This window comes from Vanessa cardui, chromosome 6 (assembly GCF_905220365.1).
Source record: "Vanessa cardui chromosome 6, ilVanCard2.1, whole genome shotgun sequence".
Taxonomy (NCBI): domain Eukaryota; kingdom Metazoa; phylum Arthropoda; class Insecta; order Lepidoptera; family Nymphalidae; genus Vanessa; species Vanessa cardui.
The window spans coordinates 7,448,551-7,463,330 of NC_061128.1; the positions used below are offsets into that span (position 1 = coordinate 7,448,551).

Here is a 14,780-nt window from a genome sequence, read left to right on the forward strand (position 1 = left end):
ACACAAAATATATAAAAGCACTGCAAATATATGAAAATGTTATTATAATAACTTCGTATATACATATATGATAATAAATACAATCTTAACAAATCTTGTGTGTTTTTTGAGTCATATTGTTTTGGGTTATTAGAGTAAAAACATCAACAACTTGTACATTTTTCATTGAATGAAAATGAAAGTGTATTTATTAGAAAGCTTTTATATTCACGTACATTTTATAAAAAATGGAAAACTCAATCACGTGTATTATTTAAAAAACAATTTTTAATTTATTATAGAGCTATGTTACTAGCTATAGCTGCCCATCATAAATACATTGTTTTCATAAAATAATATAATTTTAAAAAATATATACGTAGCCTTAAAATTGTTATGGTTATTCTTATTATATTAAATCTTCGGTTGCTGTTTGTGCAGTACACTTTTTATAATGAGTCCTCATATTCGAAGACTGCGTGAAAGTGAGCTTGCAGCGTGGACAGGAGTAGGGCTTGTCTCCAGTGTGAAAGTTCAAATGAGACTTAAGGTGGTGTTTCTTTGTGAACGCCTTCGGGCAAAGATTACAAATGAAAGGCTTAATTCCTGAAAATAAAACAACAAAAATTTAAAAGATACTCGTGTATATTATTTAACTTTTCCTAAAATCGCAAATATAATTATTATTTATAATATTTTAATGATAAAAAAATATCAGAGCTTTAATACATTTTTAGTTTGATTCGTAATGAAATTTATATTATCAATCATCGCAATTTTACTATAAATCTAAAATCGTGTTAGATTTATTATAATATAACAGTGCTTACACTCTAATACCAAAATTTCAGCTCTCTAGAATCAGTAGTTTAAGCTTTGCGTAGATAAACACAGACGGTTAGGTTAGGTTAGCGTTAATAACGATTTTATAAAAATGTTAACAGTTAAGTGCTGTCTTCGTTTATTTTTTCCATACACATCGAAATGTTATCATCGTGGAATGTAGATTATAAATAATGATTTATTTTACTTTAAATAAATCCACAATTATTGCAGTTATCATCATATTTTTTCTATTAAAAAAAAAACTATTCAGATAAATGACCTTAAATAAACGTTATTTTTAATTTTACTATGTTGACTTGGTTTTCGTTTATCTTAGGTGTAAGCTGTATTAATACAGTCTTCGTAGTTTTATGTGAAGCGCCATTTGCAGACGTACACATTTTGTGCTCTTCCGTCTAGACAAGCTAACTTAACGCATTATATAAGCATCGCAGTCTTGAGCATCCCCTAAACAGTTTTTCTTTTTTACATACACCCCAATTTTGTCGGCTATCAGGATTTTCGTAGGATTTTTTAATATTCAATATAGATGAGATCGCACTGAAACCTACATTATTCGCAAGAAATTATAAAATATGTATTAGGATAGGATATGAGATGTGAGTGATGATAATACACGTAGCTTTCTCCTTGATAGGATTACAATAACAATAGTAGCTGTAATGACGAATAACGATAAAATATCAATGTAAAGCTTACTTCCCTTACAGTACTTTTCCTCAGCTTATTACTGTTGATATTTTTTCGAATACCGATATAATCATAAGCATAGTATATTATAAAAAAAGAAAATAAAAATTTCGATATTTATACTTTAAGATAAAAAAAAACCAATGACATTTTTTACTAACAAGGTTTATATTTTGAGACTTTATAAATTTATTATTAATTGCAAAAAATATTTAATTAATCGAGTGTTAATTAAATACGTTTTAGTTAAATACAAATAATGATGTTCACGCTATTTGAGTGAAAATCGTTTACAATTACCTACTAAATTATTTTATTGTCTTCTAATCAATAATTCATTTCCATTTGCGCGTTAGGTGTAACGAAATATAATTGGCGGATTAATTGTTTTGCGAAAAATTACAATAATCGACAATGATAAAATCAAATAAAAGTTCTCTGGATACATCTAACACAATCTGTATATGCTTTGTATGCCTGATTGTCTTTGTCTTATTTCAACAATTTTATGTTCCCATCGAATTCGATGAAAAATAAACCGAGTCTGCAATAAAAGTAAAATTTTACTCTCTTACTAACTGTCTTTTCAGATATTGGTTGCATTTTAACCCTCATAAGTCACACCTGCACCTCAAACTAATGTTATGATATGCTGTGTAATTATTTTAATGAACTGATTTTTTTCCTTATTTATGTTTGGATTCAGAAAAACTTCCATTCATAAGACATGTTGTATAAAATTTTCAATTTCAGAAGTAATGCAGTTTAAATTACTGGGCATATAAGCGTGATTTGTTTTGGTAAATTTTATCAATGTTGGTTTTATAAGGTTTTATAAGGCTTTTAAAGGACATAACTTATTCTAAAAAATCAACTTAATCTCAAAGTGACTATTCAGTCACTAACTATAAAATAATATTTAAATACATCAATCGAATAATTTGATTTTTTTTTTGTATTTGATAAATATCATTAAATAATTAATTATTTATACTTAACCTGTATGCAGTCTCAAATGTAGGATCATATTGGACCTATCTGCGAATCTCTTCTCACAATACGAGCAAGCGTAAGGTCGCTCCCCACTGTGCGTACGCTGATGTTGCTTCAATAACATTTTCCGAGAAAATGCCTTTCCACATTCATTGCATACGTGTGGCTTAACACCTAGAACATATATAAAATCATACATGTTCGATTGTTATTATTAAATATTCATATTTCTTTTTAGATTATTGAATACTAACAGGAAATTATTAAAAAAAAAAAACTATAACAATTATTTTAATTCTAAAAAAGGTGTTTTGTAACATTTTAATAGATATTTAATGTAATATCGACCGTACACATATGTAGATACATACATTTTCATAATTACAACATTACAGTATGTTTATAAATGCTTACTGCTCTTTATTACATAAAGAAAAAGTAAGATGATTATTATGCTATAGAATAATGCGGAATAATTATATTTTTACTTTTTAGTGCGCATTAAATTGTTTTGAAGTAAAGTAATAGGAAATGGTTGTTGCTATGTTTTCCTTTAAAGTATTCACAAATTAAAATCAGTGATCAAACACGGTTATTCTAACCACTTACCAGTATGTATTCGTAGGTGCATGTTATAAGCAACTCTTTGATTAAACGATTTCGGACATGCAGTGCATTTATATTCTTTTTGATTCCTAAAAGAATTCCAAATCGTTATAAGTAACAAGTTCAATAAATTAAACGAGACTCAAATATCATCTCAAACTTAAGAAGAAACTTTACTACCTATGAATTTTCATATGACTACTAAGATATCCTCTATCATTGAAGTATTTTCCACAGACGGGACATGTTGTCGCGAACTCCTTCGTGCCGCGATGAACTGACATGTGGTACTTAAAGTTTCGTAATTGTGAAAATGACTTGTCACATTCCACACATGTGTAGTGAGAAGAATGCTGTCTCATCTGTGTACCAATTGCATCGTTGTTCGAGAAAACCTAGAAGTCAAAAGTAGTTTCTTAATTGTAAAAAATAAACATTGCTGGTGGTTAAATAAATATCCACTCTACGCTGAACAAACTCTTGGTTTCTTAATCTAAATCTTCTCAAGTACATCCTTAGTCAAAATCAGAAAATAATATGATATCTTTGAGCACCATGTAATTATTTTGTTTTTGTAAGTTCTTGTTGATAAGTCTTTGTACAAGCTTGCCTGGATAGGGCAGGTTAATAGTCTATTATTTATATAGTCTCTAGATATTCTCCCGGCGCATTACTATTATATTATATACTGTATACCGGTTTAAAGGGTCAGTCGTATATGTACAATGTACATACACGAAAGTAATAACGACTTAGTTTCCAAGAGTGGTGAAGTATTAGCGATGGAATGATTAATTTTTCTAATAGCACCAAAATCTATAGGTTCTAAATATGTATATAATTAAAAAAATATATAGTATTTGTATGAAGATTACTTTTATTCATATTTAAAAATAAATTTTGCTTCAAAGATACCAAAAACAAAAGAAACAAAAGCGTTATCATTGCAATCAACCAATTGACGTATTTTATCCAGCTGAAATAAAATTTATTGTTTGATCTCAAGCTACTAATCAAAAATAAAATTTATTTTGAGACATAATTATGTTTTTTTTTTTAATTATTATAGTCCCCGAACATCGTTCTTACCTCTGACTGATCCATCTCCTGATTCCGTCCACGCAAAGGTCTAAAATTGTATGGCAATATTGGCTTCCACGGACTCACGGACTGCAAAACTTGATTAAGAATTGTTACTCTATTTACCGTATTTTTCGCTTTACTTTTTAAATCTTGTTCATTTATTGTTTTTTTAGAAAATGATAAATTATTGTTATTCTGCACATTTGTTAACAATTTTGAATTTACTTGGGATAAGTTATGTCCTAAAGTAGTTATTACTTTATTTTGTTTCTTATGAAAAATATTTTGGTCTCTAAAATCATTACATACTTGTTTTATTACTTCCATATTATTCATAAATAATTCAGGTTGATCCAAAACTCGGGATCTAAAGTTATCAACAATGTTTGAAATGTAGCAAGTTTCATCAATTTTTTTAGCTTGATCTTCAAATGAAGTATTCACATTATATTCAGGCATAAAAGTTATCTGAGATTTTTTTGAGAGCGTCTTGGATCTCTGTATCTCTACATTGACATTCGTCGAGAGCAGAGATTTTGCTTCCTGATAATGTTCATTAAAAATTGGTAGCACGCCTGACGCAAGTCCTTTATTGTTACCGCTTAGATATGTCTTGACAAATGCATCACGAGACTGCATCTGTCGGTTCCCAAATTTAATTTTTATGTCGCTCACATTGTTTTTCCTAGATTTTAAAAGACTTGAACAATTCCCACGTTTGCCTTTATCAAAGTCTTCATCGTCTGATAGATGTTTAACTTTATTTATAATATCGAAATGCATGTGCTCATCTTTTTTACATATTAACGAAAGCGAACTATGTCCTAATTCCTTACTTTGGCTTTGAAAATTATCATCGTCGAAATGGCTATTTTGATCAAGGCCGTTTATTTTTGACAAGTACTGAGAATCGACAAAAATTTGCATCGTATTAATCATTTCAAGAAACATTTTCACTTGGTTTCTTTGGACCATTACTTCTCCATTATATAAATAATAAAGTACTAATGATAGTGTGTCGATATCAAATTCGGGTAATACTATTAAAGTTGGGGAGTCTTCCAATGGGCAGGATAATAGTAAATCCTATAAAATACAAGGAAATTAAACTTTGGAGCTGGGACCAACTAATCTTGACCTAATATAGTTTCACGACCGCCATTTACCTTAAGAAATTCGCTTGCACTAGCCAGGACCAGTCGATGTGATCTAAATATCTGACCTCCACAGATCAAATGCACGTCGTACCAACCGCCGGAAGAAAGCCATTCACACATCTGCCAACAAATTAATAAATTATGGTAATCTAATCACTTCCGAGCAGTCAGAACCTGTTTCATAAATGCAAGCCCAACTACATTTTCATATGCTTTATTTGTATTTGTAATTCATCTAATGCCCATCGATGAAGAAAATTTGCGTATACTAAATGATATTCTAATACATATAAATCCACCTATTCACATTGGAGTACCATGCCAGAATCCCCAAATCCAGAGAAGCCCTGCACTGAGATATTTATTTTATACATTTTTAAGTTAGGAAACACTAAATTGATATAACTCGTTTCGTAAGGGGATAATAGCCAAGTAAAAAGAGTATCGGAAAAGAAGAGCAATAAATGCTCTTCTTTTCCGATACTCTTTTTACTTGGCAAATAATTAAAAAAAATCTTCGCTATTTCAGTAGTAGCATATTTTGATAATATATAAAATGTATTTATTTATTATACCTATGTTTTCATGGTAATTTTTTCCATTCTTCAATTTATAAAACCATACATAAAACAATTATTGAGATGAAAAATATATAACCTCGTTAGCATTAACTTTGTAAATAATAATTTTATCATTCAGTTACAAATACCTATGCAGTTATTTGTTTGTAAATTAGATATGCCAATTCGGATACTATTATTAGTTAATCCTAATAATAGTATTTAAACTATCTTACTACCAAATAATAACATGTTTCTTAAATAATTAACATTAATTTCTTTCTACTGAGAAAATATAAGTACGAGACGTTTCACATTGGTAAGTAAAAATTAACGAATAACGTTGAAAATATTAGTTCAAAGTTTTTAAGTAGCGCCACTCGTGAAAGTCAGCAAATAAGTCTGATCAAATAAAGGAAAAACTAAGTTAAAGCATGCGACCAATATTTGATAAAGCTGTTGCCCCCAAAATACATAATACTAAAATTATACAACTTACCGTTACGATGACTTTTTTAATTCTTGTCTATTCAATACATTTTTTTAAAAAGGAAGTAAAAAATAATGGAATTTAAAAAATACTACAGTGATATTCTAATATATTAACGTGTATATATAAATAATTTATAAATCTACACTTTACTATTAATTACGAAGCTCCAAATGCAAATAAGATTCAAATATACTACATGGGAAGACCAGGCCTTATTCTGGGATAAATCCTGGTCTCGCCGGCCTGCCTTGCCTCTTGGTTATTGGGACCTATAGTATTGAATTTATACCATGTAAGATATATTAGTTTTATTGTAACCAAAGAAGTATTGCAAAGCTGAAAATATATTAATGTCGAGTTTACTTTATTTGTATTAATATTTAAATAAATCTAATTGACTATTTCGCTAATTTTTTATTCTCTATCTATTTTAAAGATTATAATTATAATAAACTGTATTCTCACTAGCAACGAAACTTTGTATAAAACTAGAGCTTGCAGACATTTAAAATTTAAAATTCAGTTGCACTTTGAATCTACACATTTATAAAACATATTAAAAAAAAATTTAAAATAATATTATATAATAATTCAGAACAGAAGAGAAATACTTACTATGTATTAGGTACTAAGTTTTTTCCAACTTCTACACAAACTTAATGAAATTTAATGAAAAAATCGCTTCACTCTAAGCAAGTCACGTTTGTCCAAGGAGGTACCATTTAATGCGTACATGACTTCGAAACCTACAATGTAGCACTGTACTCCTACCAACCACTAACGGTCTAAGAGTCATTTACATTATAGCTTCAAAATACAAGCTTTTAATTACACCTTTATTATACGCCAAATTATACATTTTCGTATTTTTTTTAATAAACCGCTTATCTGCAGATTGTAACTACTGATAGCCTTTAAGTTTTTAGAAAGTAAAATGATATGAGTATTTATATGACACTGATAAACAAGATATACAAATTCAGTTTTTCATTTATTTAAACAATTCAATTTAAAGCCAAGATATTGTAATTGGGTCCTATATTGTGATGTAGGTACTTACTAATCGTGCCAAAAACTTTAAAATAATTTGGTAAATTTCATTATAATATGATTTTACATTTAAGTACAAGAAGACATCCTATGAATATTGGTATGTAACAATTAAGTTTTAATATATACTGAAATGTAACTAATAACAGATTTATTATTTATTTATACCTATCTAATATAATAAATTTATCTGTTATGCGCTTCTATACGCTTGGCTACCAAAACGTGTAATTTTATTGTAATTTGGCCATTGCTTGTGTTGTTGTAAAGAAGGATGGATATTATAATTTTATTAAAATCCTAACTAAATATAGACTTTACTTAGACATTATGAAGACTAGTTTTCATTGTTACAGTAACACCACAGATATTACTAGACTACTTCTCAGAAATGATCACTGTTATTACTTTAAACGAGACATAACATAGCGTGAAGCATTAAACATTAGATTAAGTAGTAACATAATTTGTATCATAAAATGAGATAATATCTTAACTTTCTTGGTAATTTTAGTAAGCTTTCAAATCTCAGAATCTACATAATAAATCTTTTTTCATAGTAGTTTAATTGACAGAATGTAACATTTAAAATAACCAATCAGCGCTGGATGTACAATTTAGTGATACTCGGGGCTACAAGCAAAGGCGGCAAATTTTGAAAGGCGCCAAATTAGGAGAATCCAAAAAAAAAACAAATCTTCGCTTTGTAACGAATGCTTTTATAAAAACCTGTAAAAATATTATTACCAGAAGACATTGGTCGTTTACGAAGTCAACAGCTTACCAAATTAGAATCGAATATAAAATGTCGTGATACGTCACTACATTTCAGTTACTCGCTTAAAACTTCGGTATTTGTCATTTGTATCGATTTAATATCTACTGATTTCGATTTACAGTTCGGCAACTCTTGAGAATACTATGCTCCATCAAAATATTTTTCTGCAAGGTTATAAAATTATTATGATAGTCTAACTTTTTTGTGATTAAAAATAAACTTGGTTCAATACCACAGGAACCTCAACTTTGCAAAGTAACTACCATCACCCATAGATATTTGCAAAAGTCCCTGTCCTACATTTTTTCGAAGCATAATTAAAGGCATCTGTTTGTAAAATTCTGTAATCAAGTTTTTGTTGAACTAACTAAGCAAAAGAAAATTCATAAATAGGAAAACATAATAATCAACAACTTGATATTGTAACAATTATATTTATTCATCAAATATATTACTGTCCATATATTCAATACCATCATTATTTATAACAAAAGATGAAAAATAATTTCCATTACTTGCATTTTGATCATACTTATCACAAATACAATAACAAACACTTTTACCACAACCTCTACATTTACTGGAATGTTTGGTTGTAATTTTATCATCAAAATGACATGTTATATAGTCATCAATATCACAGTTAATATTATGTGAAATGTTGTAATCATAAGAATTTAATACATATCTTTTCAAAAATATGTCAACATTTTCAAACGTGCCAAGATTATTGAACTCTTGCTTTTGTTTTTTTGTCAATATTTTCTCAAGCATGAAAACTAAGTGATGATGATAGCACTGGAATGTTATTCTATCTTCACTCTTATCCTTCATGTCCATCCAGAGTCTTATACAACTAAGAGGGGTCTTATTACTTCCACTGAATAACGCAGGATTGCTTAATATTGCACTAGCAGCCATAACTCCGCTACATTTAACAGTTTTATGTAGCTGATCTGCATCATCCAATGTCTTAATGCCACCATTTGCAATTACTGGTATTCTTACTGTCTCGCATACTTGTCTTAGGCTATCTACATTGATCATATCACCACTTTTCTGTACTGGTGTACGTCCATGCACGGTCATAAAATCTATACCACATTTTTCAAGCTGTTGACACATTGTTATTGTTTTCTTTAACTCTTGTAAAATTCTTATTTTAACAGATACACTAAAATTGGACGGAAAGTTATTTCTAACTGTTCTGAGTAAACTATGAATAAGTTCGGGTTGAGATAGTAATGCACATCCATATCCGTCTTTCATAGCCCATCGCTGTGGGCATCCACAGTTTAAATCAACTCCATCTGCATAGGAGTAAATTAATTTGGTTGCATCTAAAAAATCATCAACATTATTGGCTGCAAACTGGACCACCAATGGAGAATCATTAACAGTTGTTATAAATTCATTAGCTCTTGCTTTTTCATTCTGACAGAACGAATCAGCTAATATCATAGGAGTAAAACATAAATCAACACCATAGCTGGAAAAAAAATTGAATATTAATGAGGTAAAATACAGCAAGCTCTTTAAAAAATATATTTATCTATAAATACACCCATTTTTATCTTACTTTTTCACTAAAGTTCTAAATTGCACTTTACTGTATCTAACCATAGGTGCGCATACTTTAACATAAGTATCATTAGATTTAGCATCATGAAACAAATCATTTACATCTATTTTCATTTTCATTTCTAATTTATTTACAATATATTGTTTTATGAAAAACTTTGAAAAAATTATAATCTTTTAATATACTAAAAAATACAACTTTTTTAAGATTTTGTAAGCTATTAAACTTGATTCCGAAACTTTTTTATTTTTTTCTTAAATAAAGTTCAAACACCAAATAATATACAATAATACACGTGAGCGGTATGTTACATTCAGAATTCAGATTGACTTTTTATGACATATGTCAACTGACAGCGGAGTACTGTTGTTTAAGCCCTGTTAATAACAATGTTAAAATCAACTGGTATTTCCACTATTATGTTATAAAGCCAGAAAATGAAAATAAAAAATCTTCACGATTTATATTATAAATAAAGCAGAGTATATTAATTTCCTTTGAACGATAGAAATTTTGGTATATCATACTCATAATATCAGTATGTCGTCTCAAGCTGAGCTATGCCAGCACAACCCAGCTCTTGGTAATGAGTATGAATTAATTACTGAAACTGAAAAGATTTTTGTTTTTACTTCATTTGAATAAAAAAGTAAAATTAGATTTATGTTACTATATTAAAAAGTTATGACATTTAAATTTAATATATTATTTATGGAATGGTTAATATTTCTTTGGGTGGTTGTAACCATAACCACCACTAAGCTAAGTGACCTATTTTTTCATTCGACATCCTATACAACAACAGCCTGTAAATTTCCCCCTGCTGGGTTAAGGCCTACTCTCCCTTGAAGCAGAAGGCTTGGAACATATTCACCATGCTGATCCAATACGGGTTGGTGGAATACATATTATGTAGCACCTTTTTTATTTATGATATATCCTATATTATTTAAATATATTACTTATTAATTTACAAAACTACAATGGTGGCAAGAATGTTAGCATCTTGTTTGTTAAATAGGGAAGTTAAGTCACGATTTCAATCCTTTTGCAAAAATTGAACATGACCTTCTGTCATCAATAGTGGTAAAGAAATTTAAAGTTTTATACATTAATAAAAATTTTAACATTATAACTCCAAGGTCCAAATTTTTCAACCCAGTGTGGCGTCCCCTCTTATAAATATCGTCTAAATACAACATAGTCTACACTATCGACATCTGAAACGAAAATTATCGATAAGTTGATATTTTTAGATTGGTGTGGAGATCTTTACTATGCGGGAAAAAAGAGGGGAATTTTATAGTTATACCAAAACGATTCTTTAGCCGTTATTTTGTTAATACGAAAATTGAAATTGTAGTCGATTATTAATTAGCATGTATAGCTAATTAATATATATAGCAAATACTTTTTCAATATAGTAAGTAGGTGCACTAGTACGTGGGGACTACACATAAACACGATAGTTTCCAGAATGAGTAGTAGTGACGAAAAACAAAAAAAGGTAAACACAGGGTAGTATTGTCATTTGTATACATTGTATCATAAAAGGCAAGAGTCTCAATAACAAATGAAAGAAAACATTAAATAACAAGGTTTTTTTGCCTTTATTTCTGTGTGGGGAATTTGTTGAATTGAGTCATATTTTTTCCCGAATTTGGGGAATTTCGCTTAGATTTTTGGGGAATTAGGTGAATAGGCATTGGCAGCCCTGGTCGAGACCTAATTTGACATTGACATCAAACACATTGACTGTGACTCGATCAAACCTCTAAAACCACACTAATTCCACTATATCAACACACTATACATGTTTTATAAAAGATAAATATAAGTATTGTCTTTTCAAGATGAGTACTAAATGTATTGATATTGGTTTTGTCGAAGAAAAATCGAATTGGCTTCTACATCCAAGATTTTTCCCCAGTAAAGTTGGTGGAAAACCTGCTTGGTTAGATCTAAAAAACATTCCAAATCCTTCAGAATTATCCTGTAAAAAATGCAATGACCCACTCACTTTTTTATGTCAAGTATGTTGTTTTTATTCTTTTACAATGAATTTTAAATATTATAATTGATAATATTAATATATTTTTAGGTATATGCACCCTATGAAGATAGTAACAATTGTTTTCACCGAACCATATTTCTATTCATTTGTAGAAATGGTTCATGTTGCCAAACAAATTTATCTGATAACTTTTTAGTATTGCGATGTCAGCTCCCACGTAAAAATGATTTTTACTCATTTGAACCATATGAAGAAAATGAAAATGAGGTAAAATGAAAAAAAGTCAAGTAAAGCTGTTCACTCTATTATTTTAATTATTACCTCAAAACAACTTAATCATTATTTAGATTAAGGTAACATTAATTTATTTTCAGAACTATCCAATGGATAAATGGGCAAAATTATGCAATCTCTGTGGTTTAAAAGCACCATCTCATTGCTCTAAATGTAAAAAAATATTTTATTGCAGCCGTAAACACCAAATTATGGACTGGCAAAAGGGACACAAACAAATTTGCAATGATTCACAAAAAGTAAATTATTATTATTATGAAAATTAAAATTTACAATACCAGCACAGATAGACAATTCTATTTCAATAATTTTATTATTTCAGGTAAATGAATATAGCTCTAATTGCTTTGTTGTAACAGAAGCTGGTAAATCAATATTGTTCAAGGAATGGGAATTAATTGTAGACGAAGAGGATGAGGTAAGCTTAATATTTAAGAATATAAGAGCTATATACAAAAGTAAATATTATTAGAAATAATTTATGGCAATGTAGTTTTTGATCAATTCTGTATTTTAAAAAGGAAGAAGCTGGTAATATTGATCCCAATGAAGAAATGGAAAAATTAAAAAAAATGATGGAGGAAAAAAAGGCTGGCACTATGAGTAATATTAGTGAGAGTGAACTTGAACAATATGCTGGAACATTACCTGAAGATAAAGTTTTTAACAAATTTTCTAAAAGGATAGCTCGACATCCAGACCAAGTATTAAGGTATGATAGAGGTGGCATACCTCTATGGATAACAGGAAATACAGAAAACAGCCTAACCAATATTCCTAATTGCCAGTACTGTAATGGTGAAAGACAATTTGAATTTCAAGTAAGTTTGTTTGTTATGTGTACTTTATAAATTGAAGAAATGGCTTCTGTGAATTTGTTTAATATACTTATTATATATGTATACATTTCAGATAATGCCTCAATTATTAAACTTTCTAAATGTTGGTATAGAATTTAACAGTATAGATTGGGGTGTGCTAGCTATCTACACATGTAAAGCAAGTTGTGATGCTGGACCAGTATATAAGGAAGAGTTTTTAATTAAACAAGATTTGACTAAATAAATAATTTGATAAATCTATAATGTTTATTATTACATTAGTTACTTGTTTCATCTTGACTTTTCTTTTTTCCATAATCCTCTGATAAATATAACAATAAATCATTCAATCCACTAAATTCTGTCCGTGACTGTGGTGGATTATTTTTTGGCAATACAGGTAGAATATTACCCATTTTTATTCTAAAATCTTTGAGCTGTAAAATAGAAAATTAATTATGTAAACAACTTTGTTTAATGTATGTTACATTAACAAGAAGTTTAGAAACAATTATAACATTACATTACTTACATCTTTAGCACCTGACAATTTCCATATACCATAACAAAAACAAGTTGTACCACCAATAGCATACAGTGAACCCCATCCGAGTGCTCTTAGAGCAAGCATTGCACCTGCATCTGCCAATTCAATGCTCCCGTGTAATCCTGAAATACAAATAAAAATGTCAGAAGGAGCTTCAATATGAGCAAAAATCTTCAATATCTATTTTTTTATAAAAATATGTCTCAAATACCTTTGTTAAAATATTTAGGATCTGTTTTCTTAGCTGCAGCTAAAGTAGCACTAAATCCAACAAATGCTGATATACCAGCAACAGAAGCTAAAAATGTACCAGCTGCAATAAGTACAAAAAAAACACATAACTATCTTTAATACAAATTTCTTCATTATAATATATATTGCTATTAGTATATTATATTTATAAATTAAACTTATTTAATAAAATAAAAACGCGTATCTCAGGGTTAAATTAGAGACAGTAAACAATATACTTTATAAAAATTATTATTAACATAACTTTAATTCGTTTTAAGCGGTCTTCATCAGTCATTTTGTAGCAATTTTTTGCCCACAAAATATCAAATCTTGATAACACGACTATATAACTATTAATAATTAATTCAATAACTGCATTGTAATATATTGCATATTAAAATTGTTAGTTCGATTTATAATTACATAAAAACAATTAGGTATATAGTTTTCAGAAGTGACAGCAGTTGAATAACATGTGAGCAGAGACAGAGAGCAGTGTCACTGTCACGGTGTCACTGTCTTCAATAAATTACAGAGTATAATATTGCATAATATATACATACTTTCATTTTCTTCAGTGTTGCAAAATTATCGACTGTTTGTGTATCGATAACTATTTAGTATATCGATAGTTTCATTAGGTCCCGTGAAAAATACTATTAATAACAGAATTCTATTGATAGATGATGATTTTTTGAGAGAGATGATTTTTTATATTTTATGTATAGTTGTTATAGTTTTATTATAATTACTCATGATGTGCTTGATTTTGACAATTTTGTAGTTATTTTGCCCGCAGTATTGAGCGGTTGTTTTTTATATTACGTATCTTAAGGAACTAATATTATCAAAAAATCTCCGAATATCGATGATACGGAACCATCAATACTATTGACAGGTTTTGGTTAAAACTAAGGGTTTATGAATGTTGTATATAAATTTTCTGCATAATGCAAAACAAAATTTTCCATGTATTCTAACCAGACTTAATCCAAGGAACGGCATTTAAACAATTACCAGTGTAGCCACTTGCCATCCGATCAACACGTCGTG

General features: G+C 28.9%; 4 protein-coding genes across 4 annotated transcripts; 1 reads left to right on the forward strand and 3 right to left on the reverse strand.

The window, feature by feature from the left end:
• Positions 1-65: 65 nt before the first annotated feature.
• Positions 66-7,282, reverse strand: LOC124530464 (zinc finger protein 286A-like). Its single transcript, XM_047104637.1, has 8 exons — positions 7,023-7,282; positions 5,364-5,474; positions 4,642-5,283; positions 4,204-4,497; positions 3,295-3,509; positions 3,118-3,203; positions 2,515-2,682; positions 66-585 (listed from the first exon to the last, which is right to left on the reverse strand). The coding sequence occupies exons 2-8, from the start codon at positions 5,472-5,474 to the stop codon at positions 389-391; spliced, it is 1,713 nt and encodes a 570-aa protein (XP_046960593.1). The 5' UTR covers positions 7,023-7,282; the 3' UTR covers positions 66-388.
• A 1,371-nt stretch (positions 7,283-8,653) lies between these two features.
• On the reverse strand, positions 8,654-10,129 carry LOC124530649 (tRNA-dihydrouridine(20a/20b) synthase [NAD(P)+]-like). The gene is made up of 2 exons (XM_047104890.1): positions 9,815-10,129; positions 8,654-9,724 (listed from the first exon to the last, which is right to left on the reverse strand). Exons 1-2 carry the CDS (start codon positions 9,934-9,936, stop codon positions 8,671-8,673), a joined length of 1,176 nt encoding a protein of 391 aa, XP_046960846.1. The 5' UTR covers positions 9,937-10,129; the 3' UTR covers positions 8,654-8,670.
• A 1,424-nt stretch (positions 10,130-11,553) lies between these two features.
• Positions 11,554-13,207, forward strand: LOC124530650 (programmed cell death protein 2). The gene is made up of 6 exons (XM_047104891.1): positions 11,554-11,850; positions 11,919-12,098; positions 12,206-12,364; positions 12,448-12,543; positions 12,647-12,946; positions 13,038-13,207. The coding sequence occupies exons 1-6, from the start codon at positions 11,671-11,673 to the stop codon at positions 13,188-13,190; spliced, it is 1,068 nt and encodes a 355-aa protein (XP_046960847.1). The 5' UTR covers positions 11,554-11,670; the 3' UTR covers positions 13,191-13,207.
• LOC124530651 (transmembrane protein 242) lies at positions 13,178-14,237 on the reverse strand. The gene is made up of 4 exons (XM_047104892.1): positions 13,989-14,237; positions 13,705-13,806; positions 13,479-13,615; positions 13,178-13,383 (listed from the first exon to the last, which is right to left on the reverse strand). The coding sequence occupies exons 1-4, from the start codon at positions 14,020-14,022 to the stop codon at positions 13,225-13,227; spliced, it is 432 nt and encodes a 143-aa protein (XP_046960848.1). The 5' UTR covers positions 14,023-14,237; the 3' UTR covers positions 13,178-13,224.
• Between the last annotated feature and the right edge of the window lie 543 nt (positions 14,238-14,780).